Raw genomic sequence first — 19,981 nt, 5'->3', positions numbered from 1 at the left:
TGTTACATGGTTCTATATTTTATGCATCACGTATTGCATTGTATACTTGATCTTTGTGATAGGATATAATTAATTGCAATATAGATGAACTTTAGAAAGCTTAAGATTAATTTTGTTCCAAAATATCCCTGGGTAAAAATAAGCCCTTCCAAAGGATTAAAGCTATTTAAATTTTTTTTTTGCTTCACTTCAAGATATGTGTGTACAACACAACATAAAGTATTACTGTAAAACAACTTTAGAAGATGCAAGCGAGGTTTAGAACACTGTTTTTCCTCTCATCTACAGTTTGAAGGTAGGCTGTGTAGGCATTGAAAAATAAACACCGAATTCAATGAGCTTTGTTTTTCAACCCAGCTAACTACAAGTACAATGTTTCATCCATGTGCACCCATCCTCCTCAACCTATTAACCTGCAGACCCAGGAAACACTGATCTTAATGACAAAAAATAATTTTGCTTGTGCCCCTCATCTGTTGGTTTCACATTGGTATTAAGGTTTGGGAATAATATGTGCCCTCTACAGTTCTTTACTATAAAAGTGTGATAATTATTAGCCAGTGATGCTCGATAATTATTGGGGGCGGATGGATGGAAATTAAATGCTTAGTAATAACGTGGATTTGAGAGATAAACAGAAAGATTATTATTGTTATTATTATACAGTATTTATAAAGCGCCAATGGTTCGCTCAGCGCTGTACATTACAAGATATTACACTTTTAAAGTCTAAAATATCTGATAGATTCACTTTAAGTAAAAAATTAAAGCTTAAGTGAACCCAAAAACAAAAATGTTGCTAACCAATCTTTAGATGTTGTGGCTGCATTGGTTTTTATTTTTCTACTGGTGATTTTGCCAATAACAAACCTTCTGACCTAGGGTGACCACACTCACATACTTGTCCTGCTGTCTACAGGCTAGCAGACCTTCATGCTGCTCTTGCAGACTTTTGAACCAAGGAATTACTGTCATTGTTCCATCAGCAGAAAACTTTCAGGGTTCAGGAGCACCTCCAGAAATGTCATTTCCTGATTGTATGATTGGCTGTCTGATTTTGACAGGGGTCTCTATTTGTTCTATTTGGGAATAGAGATATTCCCAAATAGTTAATCAGTTCTAAAGGGATACAGACCCTGCATTTTCTTCATTAGAAAACTGCAAGTGCATCAGGTAGCATATAATGAAATTGTCACTCCCATTCACATTCACTCTGCAGACAGCAGTTTTTATTTTTTCAGAGCAGAAATAGTCAAGACTCTGCAACAATATATATATAACAGTATGTTAAAATCCTTACAATGTACGCAATGTACATTGATCATCCGGAGGAGATTGTTATTTTCTCAACAAAAGTGGAGTTACTCTTTAAATGTCTTCTTTTGAGTTCTAAAGTTCCAAATGGAATCCACAAAGTCCATTATAGCTTCCCTCCACCAATTAGACTTTCCATCAAGGATACATATTTGCAAGTTCCCATCTTTTTTGCGTCTCAATGCAAGCTCTGTTTTGCTGTGGGATCTTAGTTTGTAGTTCTACCATTTGGCCTTTTGTTCTCACCCTTAGTGTTCACCAAGGTATTGCCATTATCAAATACCTACACAACCCCCTTTTGAGAGAATGGTCAGCATACAATCTGACTGACAGTGTGGTGCAGACAATCAGGTTCTTAAAGAAAAAACGTTGACTCTCCACTCCCATAACTCTACAGTTCTGCATAAGAGCTCTGGGCTTGTTGGTAGCCTTCTTCAAAACAGTTAATTTGTCCTGTTCCACTCCAGATGCCAATAACACAACATTCTGCTGTTGTGGGATGAATTGGTTTTGACTCTAGCCAATCGTGGCATGCCTGACACTGAAGACCTGACTATCTCTTGCTTGGTGACTCAAGAATCCAGCTCTGGGATCTGGGAAATTCTTTATCTCATGTTCTTGGATGATCCTCACAACAGATGCCAGTCTGGAGAGCTGGTGAGGAGTCCTAGATGCTTTGGGTTGATTTACTAAAGGCAACTATACTGTGCACTAAAAGTACACTGCTAGTTAGTTGCTCCAGTGCTTAGTAAAAGAGGTAAAGCTTCACTTTTCAAATAATACCCAGTCAAATGCAAGGACAATAGAAAACAAAATATTTGCTTTCATGTTACTGGATGGTAGAAGTCAGCAGAGCTTCCCCTCATTGTAGAGCTTCCCCTCAGATCTGGAGCAACTGCATGTCCAGTGTACAGATCATTTGTCTTTAGTACATCAACCCCTTTGTTGGCACAGGGCACTTGAATGATGGAGGATCCCTACTTTCACATCAAAATTCTGGAGCTTTGGCTGTCCCTACAACAGTCTACTGGGTCACCCAATCAGGGTTCAGTTGGACAGCACCATGGCAGTAATGTACATCAACTATCAGAAGCCTGATGATATTTAAGCTGCAGACACCCCCCCCCCCCAGTTGTATTATTATGTGGGTCTTTTGGAGTTTTGTTTGCTGTGTTGCCCACCCCTCAGTTGGATTGCTTTTTGAATGAGGAAGTAGAGAGCAGACAGGATTAACAAAAAGTGCTATTAGCTGACGCAAGTGCACAGGATTGACAAAAAGCGCTATTAGCTGACGGAAGTGCACACTATATGGAGATATGCTTTGTTAAGTTAGTTAACCACTTTAACCCTTTCGCCGCTAGGTCCATATGTCATACAGACCTGACAGCAGGGGATTTTATACACAATCAGGTGGCTGCAGCCACTGGGATTGTGTATAAAACTGACAGGCAGGAGTCTGGAAGCAGTCCACTCTCCTCCCCTTTTTTCTGTGACCCGGAAGGCGGCATGTGTGACGTGATATCCAGGTCACGGCTGTCGCTTTCCCTGGCTAGAATAGCTGAGGAGAGATGTATTGCAATGCGATCTGCAGTGCAATACATCCAGTGGAGCCCAGAGGAGACATGCAGGGTCTTTTAGACCCTGCATGTCTCAATAAAGAAATGTCCCCTAAAATTCATCACTTAGGGGATTTTGTGTCCCCATGTGATGAAAAAAAAAACTTAAGAAAAACGTTTAACCCAATCATAGTGTCTTGTGTTCCTTAGTAAAAAAAAAAAATCCTGGTTTTTGCTAGGCTGGACAATTTTCAGATTTTTGTAACTGCTGTGATCTAAATGATGAACAACACTGTATCACATTCATAAAGTGTAAAAGACATGCAATACAGCTATATTAACTTTTTCTTAGCTTTTAGTGAATTTGGGAAGTAGGGAGAGGGGTTATCACTTAAAAAGACATATTTGAATTAACTAATGTGTGCTGTAAATGAATCACAATAGCAGTTTGTTTATAGTTTGTATATTCATAACCAATTTATTTTGCTAAAATATATTTTATATTTATTTCAGGACTGGTACATCACATGTCAAACTTGATTGTGGAAACAGCAGCTTTGTATCTTGAGGTTGATGACAAAATTCGCCTGAAAACTGCCAATGCACAGCTTCTCCTGTTGCTTGACATTTTGCATTGCATGCTAAAATACACATCTGGTGTGGTACGACTGGTCATTCAGGTATGGGGAACAGAAAATGCTATTCATAGGGGAACTTGATATTCTGTATACTTTGGTCATACGCCATATGCCCAAATTATAGCTTGTAACTCTGTAACTCTCTGAAGTATTTTTTTCTTTATTTTTGGTTTCCAGTGAGAACTAGAAAACAGTATCAATATGTATGTTAAAATATTTAATATTCAGCTGAGTTATTACAGTCTCTGTGCTTAGAGTACCAGCAGATGGCCAATTGAAAACCATTTTCATAGGCATTTGTAAAAACAAACATAAGTGAAACATTTTTATCATTAATTGGACAAGGTTGTGACTTAATTGGATTACATTGCCATAAAGCTAGGTTCACACTAGTGTGGTGGGAAATTGATCTGATTTTCATGCGCACAGCCATGCAAAGCAGTGTGCAGGGAGATCTGTTTTGTTTACTAACAGTTCTCCCCCCCTATCACCAGGTTCCAGGGAGTAATCGCCAGCAAGGACTGGGTGATTGACAGCCGCAGCCGCGAATGGTGGCATGGGTAGGGCATACGCAGAAATGCAAAATCACATACAGTCATGGCCGAAATTGTTGGCACCCTTGATATTTCTCCAGGAAATCATGTATTTCTCACGAAACGTATTGCATTAACACATGTTTTGCTATACACATGTTTATTCCCTTTGTGTGTATTGGGACAAAACAAAAAAAGGGAGGAAAGAAAGCAAATTCGACATAATGTCACACAAACCTCCAAAAATGGGCTGGACAAAAGTATTGGCACCCTTTCACAACTGCGGATAAATAAGAATGTTACAAGCATGTGATGCTCCTGTAAACTCACCTGGGGCAAGTAACAGGTGTGGGCAATATAGAAATCACACCTGAAAGCAGATAAAAAGGAGAGACGTTCACTTAACCTTTGCATTGTGTGTCTGTCTGTGCCACACTAAGCATGGACAACAGAAAGAGGAGACGAGAACTGTCTGAGGACCTGAGAACCAAAATTGTGGCAAAATATCAACAATCTCAAGGTTACAAGTCCATCTCCAGAGAACTAGATTTGCCTTTGTCCACAGTGCGCAACATTATCAAGAAGTTTGCAACCCATGGCACTGTAGCTAATCTCCCTGGTCGTGGACGGATGAGGAAAATTGATGAAAGATTGCAACGCAGAATAGTCCGGATGGTGGATAAGCAGCCCCAAACATGTTCCAAAGACATTCAAGCTGTCCTGCAGGCTCAGGGAGCATCAGTGTCAGCGCGAACTATCCGTCGACATTTAAATGAAATGAAACGCTATGGCAGGAGACCCAGGAGGACCCCACTGCTGACACAGAGACATAAAAAAGCAAGACTACAGTTTGCCAAAATGTACTTGAGTAAGCCAAAAGCCTTCTGGGAAAACGTCTTGTGGACAGATGAGACCAAGATAGAGCTTTTCGGTAAAGCACATCATTCTACTGTTTACCGAAAACGGAATGAGGCCTACAAAGAACAAAACACAGTACCTACGGTAAAATATGGTGGAGGTTCAATGATGTTTTGGGGTTGTTTTGCTGCCTCTGGCACTGGGTGCCTTGACTGTGTGCAAGGCATCATGAAATCTGAGGATTACCAAAGGATTTTGGGTCGCACTGTAGGGCCCAGTGTCAGAAAGCTGGGTTTGCGTCCAAGATCCTGGGTCTTCCAGCAGGACAATGACCCCAAACATACGTCAAAAAGCACTCAGAAATGGATGGCAAAGAAGCGCTGGAGAGTTCTGAAGTGGCCAGCAATGAGCCCAGATCTAAATCCCATTGAACACCTGTGGAGAGATCTTAAAATTGCTGTTGGGAAAAGGTGTCCTTCCAATAAGAGAGACCTGGAGCTGTTTGCAAAGGAAGAGTGGTCCAAAATTCCGGGTGAGAGGTGTCAGAAGCTTATTGATGGTTATAGGAAGCGACTGATTTCAGTTATGTTTTCCAAAGGGTGTGCAACCAAATATTAAGTTAAGGGTGCCAATACTTTTGTCCAGCCCATTTTTGGGGTTTTGTGTGACATTATGTCATATTTGCTTTTCTGCCTCTGTTTTATATTTGTTCCAATACATACAAAGGGAATAAACATGTGTATAGCAAAACATGTGTTAATGCAATACCTTTTTTGTGTGAAATACTTGATTTTCAGGAAAAATATCAAGGGTGCCAACAATTTCGGCCATGACTGTATATATACGTGATTTTGTGTACAGCTGCCACCTTGTAGCAGTATTTCTGGTATGGGGTGAAGTTGAAGCAGTTAATTAAGAAAAACAAAATGTCTGTTTGTGTTTGCTGTTAGTGCCTGCTATTGGAGATTTTTTTTTTATTTCCTGTGTGATAAAACATTGTCAGCAGAAGATTTGAGGATAAATCTCCCTAACAGAGCCGCAGGTGACAGAACCTTTCCCCACTCCAACCTAAACTAAAAAAAAAGTTTTGGCTGGATATACATTTTAATATTATAGTGGCAATATTTAATAATCCCATAATGTTGACCACACACCATATAAAGAGTGACTTATGCTACCTTCAGACCTTCAGACCACAGTGAGAAATACAATCCACCCATAAAACAAAAGTTCCTCAGCATAAGAGATTTATGAAACATCCAAATATTTTATTACGTTTCCTTTAAACAGGAAAGGGACTTGACAGTAGTATAGATAAACTTAAATGCACACATGGTGAAGTTGCAGATTGTAACATTTTTTTTCCGTCAGGGTTGTCAGTTCACAGACTAAGGACAGTCAACAGTGTATTCACACTGAAAATGATCACAAAGGTAGCACTGCACACGCATTCTGAAAATGCTAGTTTCCTCGCTGTCCTGATACTGCTGATTTGGCTTCAGTGCTTCCTGAGTCACTTACCTGGAACCAGTATAGATAAAAGAATTTGACACTTTTCTTTCACTCATTTACAGCATTCTTGTTCCCGGTATGTCACTTTAATAGAATTACAGCTAGACACCGCCAGGCCATATTCTATAAAATTAGGCCAGCATTGGCAACCCCATTACTCCTCTCATGACATAGTCTCTTAAAATTGAAATATAGTGTTTTTTCTTTAATTATACTTAGGTGGATGCTGTATTCACTTCTGATGCTGCATCTTTCTCCCGCTGGCTGTAAGACTGAGAACTGAATGATCAAAGACTGCTAATCGCTCAGTTCTCAGTGAGCAGAGAGCTGGTGACTGTCAAGCTACTGCTCTCTGCTCTGCACCTCCCCTCGAGTGCTCACTGAAACCCATGGAGGGGGCTGGAGCGACTGGCTCAGACTCTCAGTGGGTCGCTGAGAGACTGAGCCAGGTGCTTGGCCAGACATCTAGGTGGATCACGACTTAAAGTTGGGATCTTTCCTCAGCCTACACTGACTGAGAGACATCAGCCGACAGCAGACTTTAGCCTGCTGTCGGCTAAAAGCGGGTCACAGGAGTGCAGATCGAACTGCACTCCTGTGATCACAGGTGAAGTGCAGCCAAATGAGCTTTGGCTGTACTTCTCCTTTAAAAAATCTGACTTTGCTGCCATATACTGTTTTCAGTAACATTCTTACTCCAATAGTGTGTATGATTTCTTATAGTTCTGAAAATAAAGGTACATTTTACTAATGTACTTTTGTGTACTAATGTACTAATTTTACTCTTTACTGTACATGCAGGCTCAGAAAAATGGCCAAGGAGGAGATGCTCAGGCTGCTGAAGACCTTCTGCTGGTCAATAAGCCTCTGACAGACCTAATTAGTTTGCTCATCCAGCTGGTAATATCTTAGTTATTTGATATTGTGAATTTAACCTCATTTTACAATCTCTGTTTAGTAGGTTGCTTTTTAACTCAGCATTTCAGCTACTGATCCATAGCAAGTATAGTCAGGTTGAAATCAGAACTTCTGATATGCATATGTGTTCTAAGTCACAAAGATCATTGAAGCCATAGAAGCAGCACGACTGCCTGGCAGTTAGAAGGAAAGATCATTACCTTCAGCTTACATAATTATTTTTTGAGCTTGGAGTGTTGGATGCGTGCAATGTCCATGGACTAGCAACTTAGTGCAGTTTTATCACATGGGCCAACAGAAAGGAAAATATGTGTCATCTTGTTTTAAGGATGGTTGTATTTTAGTGTCAACCTTATAGGGAAAAGTTCACTTTAGGAAAACTGCAAAGTTCATTACAGCTGGTATACATTATGCCTAAGATTGATGCTGAACCAACAAGGGTGCCTTTGTAGGAACATTATGTCAGTAAGAGGCTCAACAGTTTGGTTACTATTCATATGGGTTGGTGGTTTTTACTTATCTTATCCCAGGAAGGAATCACAAACTGGAAAACTAGCAATTCTAATCTACAAGCGTATAGGCTGGATCAATATTTTATTGGTCATCAATAGAAGAGTAGATTTTGAAGCATGTATATTTTTATTTCTGCACAAACAATAAAACATTTCAAATATTAAGAGTCACAGTTAAGAATTTGGATATTGTAGTGTTATGCATTATATGCATGGACAGGACTTGTATAATATTGTCTGGGTAGTGCCGTAAATTTGTATGTCCTATAATAACTTTAAGGTGAGTGTTAGACAATATACTTTAATTGCAGTAAGTAACATTGAATTATAGTTGTCATTGCAAGATATACAATTTATGGGCAAAAATCAGACAGTGTTCTTGTTTATCCAATTAAATCATTGCTTGACACAGGACTAGTGTAGACATGGCATTAAAAAATAGATTAAAACTTTGAGGATTTTGACCCTTTAGTTTTTCTGTTCACAAGTTAAAATTAATCAAAGGTGTAGTGTGACAAATGAATTTGACATGGGTGTGATTTGTGTTCATATTTGCTACCCAAGATTGCTGAACACTGAAAAAGTAAAATTAAATTTATATATTTCCAAGGATGTTAAACTGAACATTTACTTGATGTTGCATTTTAAACATGGTGACTTTCTCATCACTTTGTAATTGCATCTTGTAATGTACCTAAGCAAAGCATATATATATATATATATATATAATGGGGCAAAAAAGTATTTAGCCAGCCACCAATTGTGCAAGTTCTCCCACTTAAAAAGATGAGAGAGGCCTGTAATTGGCATGATAGCTAGACCTCAACTATGAGAGACAAAATGAGAAAAAAAATCCAGACAATCACATTGGCTGATTTGGAAAGAATTTATTTGCAAATTATGGTGGAAAATAAGTATTTGGTCACCTACAAACAAGCAAGATTTCTGGCTCTCACAGACCTGTACCTTCTTCTTTAAGAGGCTCCTCTGTCCTGCACTCCTTCAAAAGTTTATCTCAATACTTTGTTATATATCCTTTGTTGGCAATGACAGAGGTCAAATGTTTCCTGTAAGTCTTCACAAGGTTGGCACACACTGTTGCTGGTATGTTGGCCCATTCCTCCATGCAGATCTCCTCTAGAGCAGTGATGTTTTGGGGCTGTCACTGGGCAACATGGACTTTCAACTACCTCCAAAGGTTTTCTATTGGGTTGAGATCTGGAGACTGGCTAGTGTCAGGGATCACGGCGCCGGAATCCTGCATCACGGCGCCGTCCCCCCGCGCATGCGCACTGGCGGCGAGCCGCGGCTGACAGGATGCCGCGCATGCGCAGTAGAGAGTCGAGGGCGCGCCTCAGGCGTCCAATGACAGCCGGGGGCGCGTCCCAGCCAGCCAATGACAGTGCAGGGCGCACTATTTAAAGATGCCCTGCACTGTCACCCATTGCCGCAAGGTCTTATGTGATCCTGGATACCTGCTCCTGTTCTGTGACCCTGTTTTCGACCCTGACTACGCTGCCTGCCCCTGTGTTTGACCCGGCTTGTCCTGACTACTCTGCCTGCTCCTGCGTTTTGACTCGGATATCCTGACTATTCTACGGACTGATTTACCTGGCTGACCCTGCATGTGACCTGACTACTCCTTGCCCGCTGATTTGGTACCCCGCTTACCCCCCACGGAACCACTATCCGTGCCACCCTGCTGGGGCCGTCATCCGCCTCATATCTGGCTCTCCCGGTACCTACACGCATCCCCGGAGGCCTTCCCAGCCGCTGGTGGGCCCGCCCAGAGGTCGTGACCTGGCCCGGGACTGTTTCAAGTCCATCCCCACCATCAGGGGCCCTGGTGAAGGCACAGCCCGGGCTTAGACCCCACGCTCTGGGTTGGTCTATCAGTTGGCAGCCGGAAGGCTCCGCCTGGCGGATCATAACAGTACCTTGCGGCCATGACAGAGCCAGGAGGTGGACCGGCGTCCCTAGAGGATATTTGCCAGCACCTGGCAACTTTGACCCAGGCCTTCCAGAACTTCCACAGTCGCTGCGCCCGACTGGAAGACCGCATGGAGACATTAGCCCCCCAGACTCCTCCTGCTCAGAGTCCCCCGTCTGGGGAACCTCCCGCTACCCCGACATCCGGAGCGGTTGCCACACCCTTAGCTCCTGAGCCCCGCGTTCCCCTGCCGGAACGGTTCCGTGGTGACCGGAGCCGCTTCCGAGCCTTCCGGAATGCTTGCACACTATATTTTGACTTGCAGCCCCGCACATTCTCCTCCGAGACCGTCAGGGTGGGGTTTATAGTCTCTCTCCTTCAGGATGAGCCCCAGGATTGGGCTCACCGTCTGATGGAGAGGCGTGACCCCCAGCTTGACTCCGTGACCAAGTTCTTTCAGGCCATGGCAGTATTGTATGACGACCCTCAGCGGGCTGCCTCCGCAGAGGCTACCCTATACTCTCTGCGGCAAGGCCGCCGGGCAGCCGAAGAATACGCGTCCGACTTTAGGCGATGCATGGGAGACACCAGATGGAACGATGCGGCCTTATGTCACCAGTTCCGCATCGGGCTGTCTGAGTCTCTCAAGGACGAACTAGCACGAGTAGGCCTACCAGACTCCCTGGAAAGACTGATTGAGTTGGCCATCCAGATTGACCGTAGGTTAAGGGAACGTCGGCTGGAAAGGAGCAGCCAGGGTCAAAGGGTGGCATGGATCCCACCGAGAGACACAGCTCCAACCCCAGGGAACCATCCCCGAGGCACGGAATCGGGGGACAACCCGGAACCCATGCAGCTGGGACTGGCCCGTTCCCACTTGTTGGTCGAGGAACGTCAAAGGAGACGATCGCTGAACCTATGCCTGTACTGCGGGGAAGCTGGTCACCAGGTGCGCTCCTGTCCTGCAAAGATGAGTAAGTCCGCTTCCTTTTCTTTTACCTTACCCGCAGGAAGGGATGATCAGTCCAATTACCTGGCCATACCTGTGTCTTTGCAGCTCCCGGGAAGAACACTATCGGTGACCGCAATCGTTGACTCTGGAGCTTGTAGTTGCTTTGTCGACCTGACTTTTGCCCACCGGCAAAAAATACCACTGCAGACCAAAGAAAGGGGGTTCAACATCTTCTTGGCAGACGGCTCCAGTATAAAATCAGGGGTGGTGGACCAGGAGACACCACCCATTTTTACCACAATAGCAGACCATCACCAGGAGTTCCTCCGTTTGGATGCCATCGCATCACCCCTATTTCCAGTCATTCTGGGGCTCCCTTGGCTGCGGGCCCATAACCCCCAGGTTGACTGGGAAAGGGGGACGATTCAATTTAGGTCACCCTACTGTTTGAATCACTGCCAGGTCACGGGATCCGTGGGTCCCCGGTTCCTCCTGTGCTTGGACGGTGATGCCAATCTATCCCAGACTATTCCCCCGGCCTACCATGACTTCTTGGACGTTTTCAGTAAGCGAGGGGCTGACGTTCTTCCCCCACACCGTTCTTACGATTGTCCTATAGACCTCCTACCCGGATCTGAGATCTCGTTCGGCCGGATCTTTCCCTTGTCAGAAACGGAATCGGGTGTACTGAGGGAATATATTGACGAGAACCTGCGGAAGGGGTTTATTCGTCCTTCCACATCCCCAGCCGGGGCCGGGCTGTTCTTCGTAGAGAAGAAGGACAAATCGTTACGGCCCTGCATAGACTACCGTGATCTAAACAAGATAACGGTAAAGAACCGTTATCCCTTACCGTTAGTCCCCGAGCTCCTCCAGAGATTAAAATCGGCAATGATATTCACTAAACTAGACCTGCGGGGGGCCTATAACCTTGTCCGTATCAGGGAGGGGGATGAGTGGAAGACGGCCTTCCGTACGAGATTCGGTCACTACGAATATCTAGTGATGCCATTCGGGCTCTGTAATGCACCGGCAACCTTCCAGCATTTCATCAACGATGTTTTTCGTGATTTCCTCGATGTCTTTGTAGTAGTTTATTTGGATGACATCCTAATTTTCTCCCCTTCACTGGAGGTTCATCGAGGTCACGTAGTACAGGTATTAGAACGGTTGCGTCAACACGGGCTATACGCCAAGGCAGAAAAGTGCTGTTTCGAACAGCGCGAAATCACGTTCTTGGGACTGGTTCTCTCTTCCGCGGGGGTCGCGATGGATCCCCAGAAAGTCACGGCGCTCTTAGATTGGCCAATACCCGCCGACAAAAAGGGGGTACAGCGTTTCATCGGCTTTTCCAATTTTTATAGAAAGTTTGTTAGGAATTTCTCCGGTCTGGTCTCCCCGATCACGCAACTGACGAAACAAGGGGTCCGTTTTAAGTGGACTTCCGAAGCCCAGACGGCATTCGAGAAGCTCAAAAAATTATTCACGTCTGCGCCCATCCTCTGCCATCCGGATATTTCCCTCCCATATGTCTTGGAAGTGGATGCCTCTGAGAACGCGGTAGGAGCGGTTCTGTCCCAAAGAAATGGAACCAAGGAACTACTGCACCCCGTGGCGTTCTTCTCCAGGAAGTTGACGCCGGCTGAACGTAACTATGACATTGGAGATCGGGAGCTCCTGGCCATCAAATCCGCTCTAGAAGAATGGAGGTACTTACTGGAAGGAGCCACACACCCAATCCTAGTCTTCACAGATCACAAGAACCTGGAATATTTAAGAACAGCGAAACGACTGAGACCTCGCCAGGCAAGATGGGCTCTTTTCTTCTCGCGATTCACTCTCCATATTACGTACCGACCCGGTACTAAGAACACAAAACCAGACGCTCTGTCCCGCATGTTTGAGGACCCCGATGACACAGTGGCACCTGACACCATCTTACCTTCCGGAAGTTTCCTTGCTCTACAAACAGAACTTCGTTCCAGACTCCTCGACGCTTCTACAGGACTACCAGTTCCGTCGGGGTCACCCCTCCTGAACCACGGCGGGCTGTTTTGGAAGGAAGACCGGATCATGGTCCCAGAAGAGGTGCGAACCCTGGTCCTAGGGCACTGCCACGACCATCGAATGGCAGGTCACTTCGGGGTTGCGAAAACTCTGGAACTACTACGGCGCTCGTTCTGGTGGCCGAACATGAATAAGGACTGCGAGCGTTACGTCCAGACCTGCTCCACCTGTCAAAGGAACAAGCCCTCCAGGAGCCGGGCATGGGGATTGTTACGTCCATTACCAATACCCAAGCGGGCCTGGCAAATGATTGCCATGGACTTTGTGGTCGAACTCCCACCATCCCAAGGCTACACAGCAATAATGGTGGTCGTGGACCGCTTCTCAAAGATGGCACATTTTATACCCCTGGAGAAAACCCCATCGGCACCTGAAACGGCACGGATCTTCATTAAGGAAGTAGTCAGGCTTCATGGGGTCCCCGAAGATATAGTGTCAGATCGGGGAGTCCAATTCACCTCCAGGTTCTGGAACTCCTTGTGTAAAGCACTAGGAATCAAGCTGTCGCTTTCATCCGCCTACCACCCACAGACCAACGGCCAAACTGAGAGGACCAACCAAACGCTGGAACAATACCTGCGATGTTACACGTCCTACCTTCAGGATGACTGGTTGACGTTGTTGCCGTCCGCAGAATTCGCGTACAACAACTCGAGTCACTCTGCAACGGGGCAATCCCCGTTCTTCGCCAATTACGGGTATCATCCCACATTTCTCCCTGACCTGATGCCTGAAAACCCGGTACCGGCATCTCAGGACGTCTTAAACTTCTTCTCTGTCAATAACAAGACAATTCAGGAAGCCATCGCCAAAGCCCAAGGGGACAGTAAGAGGGCGTTCGACAGGAAAAGAAGAGGAGAATTACTGCTTCAACCAGGGGATCGGGTATGGCTGTCAACGACCAACTTGAAGATGCTGCATCCTTCGAGGAAGCTGGGACCCAAGTACATTGGCCCATTTCCGGTAAAGCGTGTAGTCAACAAGGTGGCCTACGAGCTTGAGCTTCCGCAGACCTTCAGGGTACATCCTGTGTTCCATGTGTCTCTCCTGAAGCCATCCAGACCGGATCCTTTCCCGGACCGTGAGTCCAGACCTCCCGAGGCAATCTTCGTAGATGACCAGGAGGAATACGAAGTGGAGACTATCCTCAGTTGCCGACGGAGGGGGAACCAGACCCAGTTCCTGATAAAATGGAAGGGTTATGGCCCTGAGGAGAACTCATGGGAACCCGCCCAGAACATTCACGCTCCCCGGCTCATCCGGGAATTTTTTCGTGGACACCCGCGGTGGAGAGATCAGTGGGGCTCCCGGAGGGTGCCCATTGGGGGGGGCAGTGTCAGGGATCACGGCGCCGGAATCCTGCATCACGGCGCCGTCCCCCCGCGCATGCGCACTGGCGGCGAGCCGCGGCTGACAGGACGCCGCGCATGCGCAGTAGAGAGTCGAGGGCGCGCCTCAGGCGTCCAATGACAGCCGGGGGCGCGTCCCAGCCAGCCAATGACAGTGCAGGGCGCACTATTTAAAGATGCCCTGCACTGTCACCCATTGCCGCAAGGTCTTATGTGATCCTGGATACCTGCTCCTGTTCTGTGACCCTGTTTTCGACCCTGACTACGCTGCCTGCCCCTGTGTTTGACCCGGCTTGTCCTGACTACTCTGCCTGCTCCTGCGTTTTGACTCGGATATCCTGACTATTCTACGGACTGATTTACCTGGCTGACCCTGCATGTGACCTGACTACTCCTTGCCCGCTGATTTGGTACCCCGCTTACCCCCCACGGAACCACTATCCGTGCCACCCTGCTGGGGCCGTCATCCGCCTCATATCTGGCTCTCCCGGTACCTACACGCATCCCCGGAGGCCTTCCCAGCCGCTGGTGGGCCCGCCCAGAGGTCGTGACCTGGCCCGGGACTGTTTCAAGTCCATCCCCACCATCAGGGGCCCTGGTGAAGGCACAGCCCGGGCTTAGACCCCACGCTCTGGGTTGGTCTATCAGTTGGCAGCCGGAAGGCTCCGCCTGGCGGATCATTACAGGCTAGGCTACTCCAAGACCTTGAAATGCTTCTTTCGAAGCCATTCCTTTGTTGCCCAGGTGGTATGTTTCGGATCATTGTCATGTTGGAAGACCCAGTCACGTTTCATCTTCAATGCCCTTGCTGATGGAAGGAGGTTTGCACTCAAAATCTCACGACACATGGCCCCATTCATTCTGTCCTGTACATGGATCAGTCGTCCTGGTCCCTTTGCGGAGAAACAGCCCCAAAGCATGATGTTGCCACCCCCATGCTTCACAGTAGGTATAGTGTTCTTTGGATGCAACTCAGCATTCTCTCTCCTCCAAACACGATGAGTTGTGTTTCTGCCAAACAGTTCTATTTTGGTTTCATCTGACCATATGACATTCTCCCAATCCTCTTCTGGATCATCCAAATGCTCTCTAGCAAACTTCAGACGGGCCCGGACATGTACTGGCTTAAGCAGGGGACACGTCTGGCACTGCAGGATCTGAGTCCCTGGCGGCGTAGTGTGTTACTGATGGTAGCCTTTGTTACGTTGGTCCCAGCTCTCTGCAGGTCATTCACTAGGTCCCCCCCGTGTGGTCCTGGGATTTTTGCTCACCGTTCTTGTGATCACTTTGACCCCACAGGGTGAGATCTTGCGTGGAGCCCCAGATCGAGGGAGATTATCAGTGGTCTTGTATGTCTTCCATTTTTTAATTATTGCTCCCACAGTTGATTTGTTCACGCAAAGCTGCTTGCCTATTGCAGATTCAGTCTTCCCAGCCTTGTGCAGGTCTACAATTTTTTTTCTGGTGTCCTTCGACAGCTCTTTAGTCTTCACCACAGTGGAGTTTGGAGTGTGACTGTTTGAGGTTGTGGACAGGTGTCTTTTATACTGATAACAAGTTCAAACAGGTGCCATTGATACAGGTAATGAGTGCAGGACAGAGGAGCCTCTTAAAGAAGAAGGTACAGGTCTGTGAGAGCCAGAAATCTTGCTTGTTTGTAGGTGACCAAATACTTATTTTACACCATAATTTGCAAATAAATTATTTCCAAATCAGCCAATGTGATTGTCTGGATTTTTTTTTCTCATTTTGTCTCTCATAGTTGAGGTCTACCTATTATGCCAATTACAGGCCTCTCTCATCTTTTTAAGTGGGAGAACTTGCACAATTGGTGGCTGACTAAATACTTTTTTGCCCCACTGTAAATAGTGAAGTGAGGATCTGTATGACAATACAGACCACTGTATTTGTTTCCTTTACAGGTCTATCTGGACATATACTGTAGTTTTACTTTGAGTATATATGATAACTTCTCAAAAAGTAATAGATTTTGATTATCTTAGCTATAATGTCACATTTGTGTGAACCTGGTATCATGACAAAAATAAGTATTTTTCCTGTATCCTTCATGTTGATAGTTCAAGAGGTGACATGTTTAAGCAGATTGCATAATCTCTTGTTGCATTTATTGATGGTTTTCTCCAGGATACGTATCAATAATTAAGGCAGCAGTGCATAAGAAATCAATGAAAAGACAAATGGGGCCTGCTTGAATATTTAATAGTTCTTGATAAACCTATAGCAATACAATTAAACTGAATAAAAAGAATTAAAAAGTAGGCCTTGTCCAGTTAAATGTTAAAGCCCTCGTAGTCATTAAACTCTGCCCACTCTCTAAGCTGAAAATACAGCCTTCAAAGTGAAAAGCTTTTATGTAAAGTTAGGACTGATAATACAAATCAGATGAAAAGAAATCAGTGGTAATAGCTTTCATAAACTAATAAGACTAAGGCAGAGCTGTCAGCTTTTGTGGTTTAATGAGTGAGACTTCAAGACAATGCTGGGACTTGAATTTTTAAAGAACCTTGTGTCATTAATTAGCTCATACTACTGTCTGAATCATTCCTGGTGGCCAATATTTTTGTATGCCTTACATGTAAATGCTTAGCTCTTACTTGCTTTGTTTTAGAGGTCTACTGCATAGAATACTTTTAAACATCCTTTATTTTTTGGTGATGGAGGATTTATTTAATTGTGAATTATGTGAAGAACAGGAGAATTAATTTAACCTAATTTAGTCGGAAATCTGCTAATGTCAGTAGTAGTACATCAGTTAGTGGTCTTTACATATTGTTTTTTCACTTATTAAAGAGATTGTCTTGCCACTTATAATTTTCTGGTTCAGCTAATTGAAACCCACTTCAGCAGTCTAGAACCTTAGTGCATTTATTTTATTTATTTTTTTGTTTGTGTAAAGGAGAACCCAGTACCACATCTGCTGCTGAGGTCAATGTCTCCTCAGTAATTGCTTCCAGGTTGCCAAAACCAGTTTTAGTCCAGTGAATCGGGGAAGCACTGCTGAGTGTTATTCTTATTGAATGAGTTTAGATTAGTAGTTGTTTGTGTAGTTTTCTTACCCTTAGAACAATCTACAAATATTTGTGTGATGAGAACACTTGGCTACATCTACCCATGTTTTTATTTTGATGCCAATGCTAGTGGAAGAGGTGGAATAGGAATTTCTTTTCTCATCAATTGTCATTCCCATGATGTCAGCTAAAGGAAGGTTAATGAGAGTAGTTTGGTTTGAGTGAAGTCCTAATTTGCATACTTGCCCTGGTCATTGGCCTAAACTAGAAGATCAATGGGACAGCTAGAGAACTTACATTTTCAACCTATGTCAGACTACATAGGTGCATACAGTACTCTACTCTATGCAAATTAATTTTATATAATTATTTTTGTGACAGAGAGTGCTTTCCTTTGGCGGTATTTAATCACCACTGGATGTTTTCTGTTTTACTATATAAAGGAAAAAAGACTAAAACTTCGAAAAAAAACCTGTTTTCTTAATTTTCCATTAAAAAACATTGCAAATGAACCATCATAAATAAAGGCCAAAATGTATTCTGCTAGCTTTCTTTGGTAAAAAAAAAAACATTTATATTTTTAGTATGTGTGAAGGTTATAGAGCCTACAAACTATGGTATATATGTTTGACATTTATGAACCCTGATGTTCTGACTGGCTATCATATTTCTTAAGGTCCTAACAAGTCAGGACTATACTAAAACCTAGGGCTGGGACAAGGGGTGGGCAGGAGGGATGGCTGCCCTAGGCGCAGCAGTTTTACCGTATGGATGGGGCAGTGACCTCATTCTGATACAAGGCATTCTCACAGTGGATGACTTCTGGGGGTAGCAGCTCCTAAGCTCTCACACAATGAATGGGGGGGCAGTTTGGCTTTTTTTGCCTCGGGCATTGGATGACCTTGCCCTGGCACTGCTAACACCAACTAAATAACCCCTTTTTTGGAAAGTAGATATCTGAAGGTGTTTAGTAAGAGGCAGGGTGAGTCTTTTGAAGTTTATACTGTTTATGAAACTTTTTTACAGCCCAACTGCCTAGAGGGGTCAGAAATCCAAAGGGAACATTAACCATTTGAGTTCCTGAATGCCTATGACATATTCGAAGGCCTTGATGTGCCAGGACAGTAGAAACACCAACACAATGTCCACATTTTGGAAAACAGACACTCCAAGGTATTTGCTAAATAGTTCCAATAGTTTTTGGAAGATTTCAATTTACATTTTTTTAAGTTTTCAGAAAATGAGTTGGCAATTTTATAAAATATTTCTCACACACCGTACACTGAGAATTCCATCCATAAAAACATTCTGCTACTTCTCACAAGTATGGGGATGCCAAATATGTGAGACTATTTTACTGCTTACCTGCATAGAGGTCCTAAAGTCCAAAGAGCACCCTCAGGCTTTGGGGGGGCATAGAATATTTTGTGACTACTTATTTTCTGGCGTTGGTACTGGGTGTACAGGTACTGGTACTAGCGTTAAAGGCATGAGTACTGGATAGCACTAGTACTGACTGGTTCTGGATGTACAAGCAGTGATACTGGATGCCATTGGTACCTACTGTATAGTACCGGTACTGGATTTACAGGCGTTGGTATTGGGTGACACTGATACTGGTTGTGTTGACACCGTTACTGTATTAAACTAGTACTGATTTTGCTGGTACTTGTACTGGCTGTATAGGTACTGGTTCTGGCTGTCACTGGTAATGGATGGCACTGGTTTTGGGATGGCATTGATACTGGTACTGAATGAAGATCAAGAGTTAATATCTCTCCTTCTCACAAGTAATCACTATGTGGGAGAGATCAACATGAGGCTGTATAAATCCTAGGGCTGCATGTACATAAATACAAATTCTTTGTCAGGTAAAACTGCTTTTGTATATGTATTTCTTCTGTGTATTTAGCTATTTCTGGAGCTCAGTTTTAAAGGAGTAAAGCTATTTTTGGTTATACTGCTCTTCTGAGTCACAGGAGTGCACTTATTTCTGCACTCCTGTAACCCAGATTCAGCTATCAATGGGACAAAGCCTGCTGTTTGCTGACATTACAGAGCAAGTCCAGACTCTGGAGAGATCCCAACTGTAATACTGGGATGCACACAGATGGCTAACTGGAAGCTGGATCAGCCTATCAGCATGCCGCTAAGAGCCTGAGCAAGCTGCTCCCACCCCTCCACAGCCTGGTGATCCAGTGAGTGCTGGAGGGGCAGAGTAGAGAGCTCTCCACTCTCTGTTCAGTGAAGACAGAGAATTGAATAATCAGCAGTCATGTGATCACTCAGTTCTCGGACTTAGAGCCAGTGGGAGACAGCTACACTATTGCATGAATGCTGCAGCCACATAGGTGAGTATGAATGTTTTTTTTACCATATCCCACACTTCTCCTTTAAGAAGGAGTGGAGGTCTGATTCATCAAGCTACACTAGCACTTAATGCATTGTAAAGATGTCTTTCAAACAGTATTATATTTTGTGATATTACTTGAAAGACCACTTTAGCATGTTTAAATAGTCTTGCAGCTATAGGTATCACACTCCTGGTTTTCTATCTTACTTTTTATGGAGAGATCCTTTGAAACTAGTCAGTTGTTGTCCCATATTCAGTTTACATTGGCATTTCTAGTTATTTCCATTTTGTGTTCCATTTATTTTTTTTTGTAATTTGTGAAACACTTGATACACTAATTGAAAACTGCAAATATTCAGCAAATTATATTTTCTTACATGTGAGAGTTTGTCTTTGTTACATTGAATATTTATTGAAAATAATTAGGAGATAGTAGATAATTCCATGTTGCGTCATCTCA

General features: G+C 44.2%; 1 protein-coding gene across 2 annotated transcripts in view; it reads left to right on the top strand.

The window, feature by feature from the left end:
- Positions 1–19,981, top strand: part of ULK4 (unc-51 like kinase 4) — an 898,798-nt gene that overhangs the window by 640,862 nt on the left and 237,955 nt on the right. For both annotated transcript variants that reach the window (XM_089672503.1, XM_089672504.1), the window contains exons 33-34: positions 3,384–3,550; positions 7,213–7,311. In XM_089672503.1, coding sequence (XP_089528629.1) covers positions 3,384–3,550; positions 7,213–7,311 — 266 coding nt within the window. The remainder of the gene's footprint in view (positions 1–3,383; positions 3,551–7,212; positions 7,312–19,981) is intronic.

Source organism: Staurois parvus, unplaced genomic scaffold (genome assembly GCF_062004578.1).
Source record: "Staurois parvus isolate SC_StPar_1 unplaced genomic scaffold, SC_StPar_1.0 ptg000130l, whole genome shotgun sequence".
Taxonomy (NCBI): domain Eukaryota; kingdom Metazoa; phylum Chordata; class Amphibia; order Anura; family Ranidae; genus Staurois; species Staurois parvus.
This window is presented reverse-complemented; position numbering and strand designations above follow the sequence as displayed.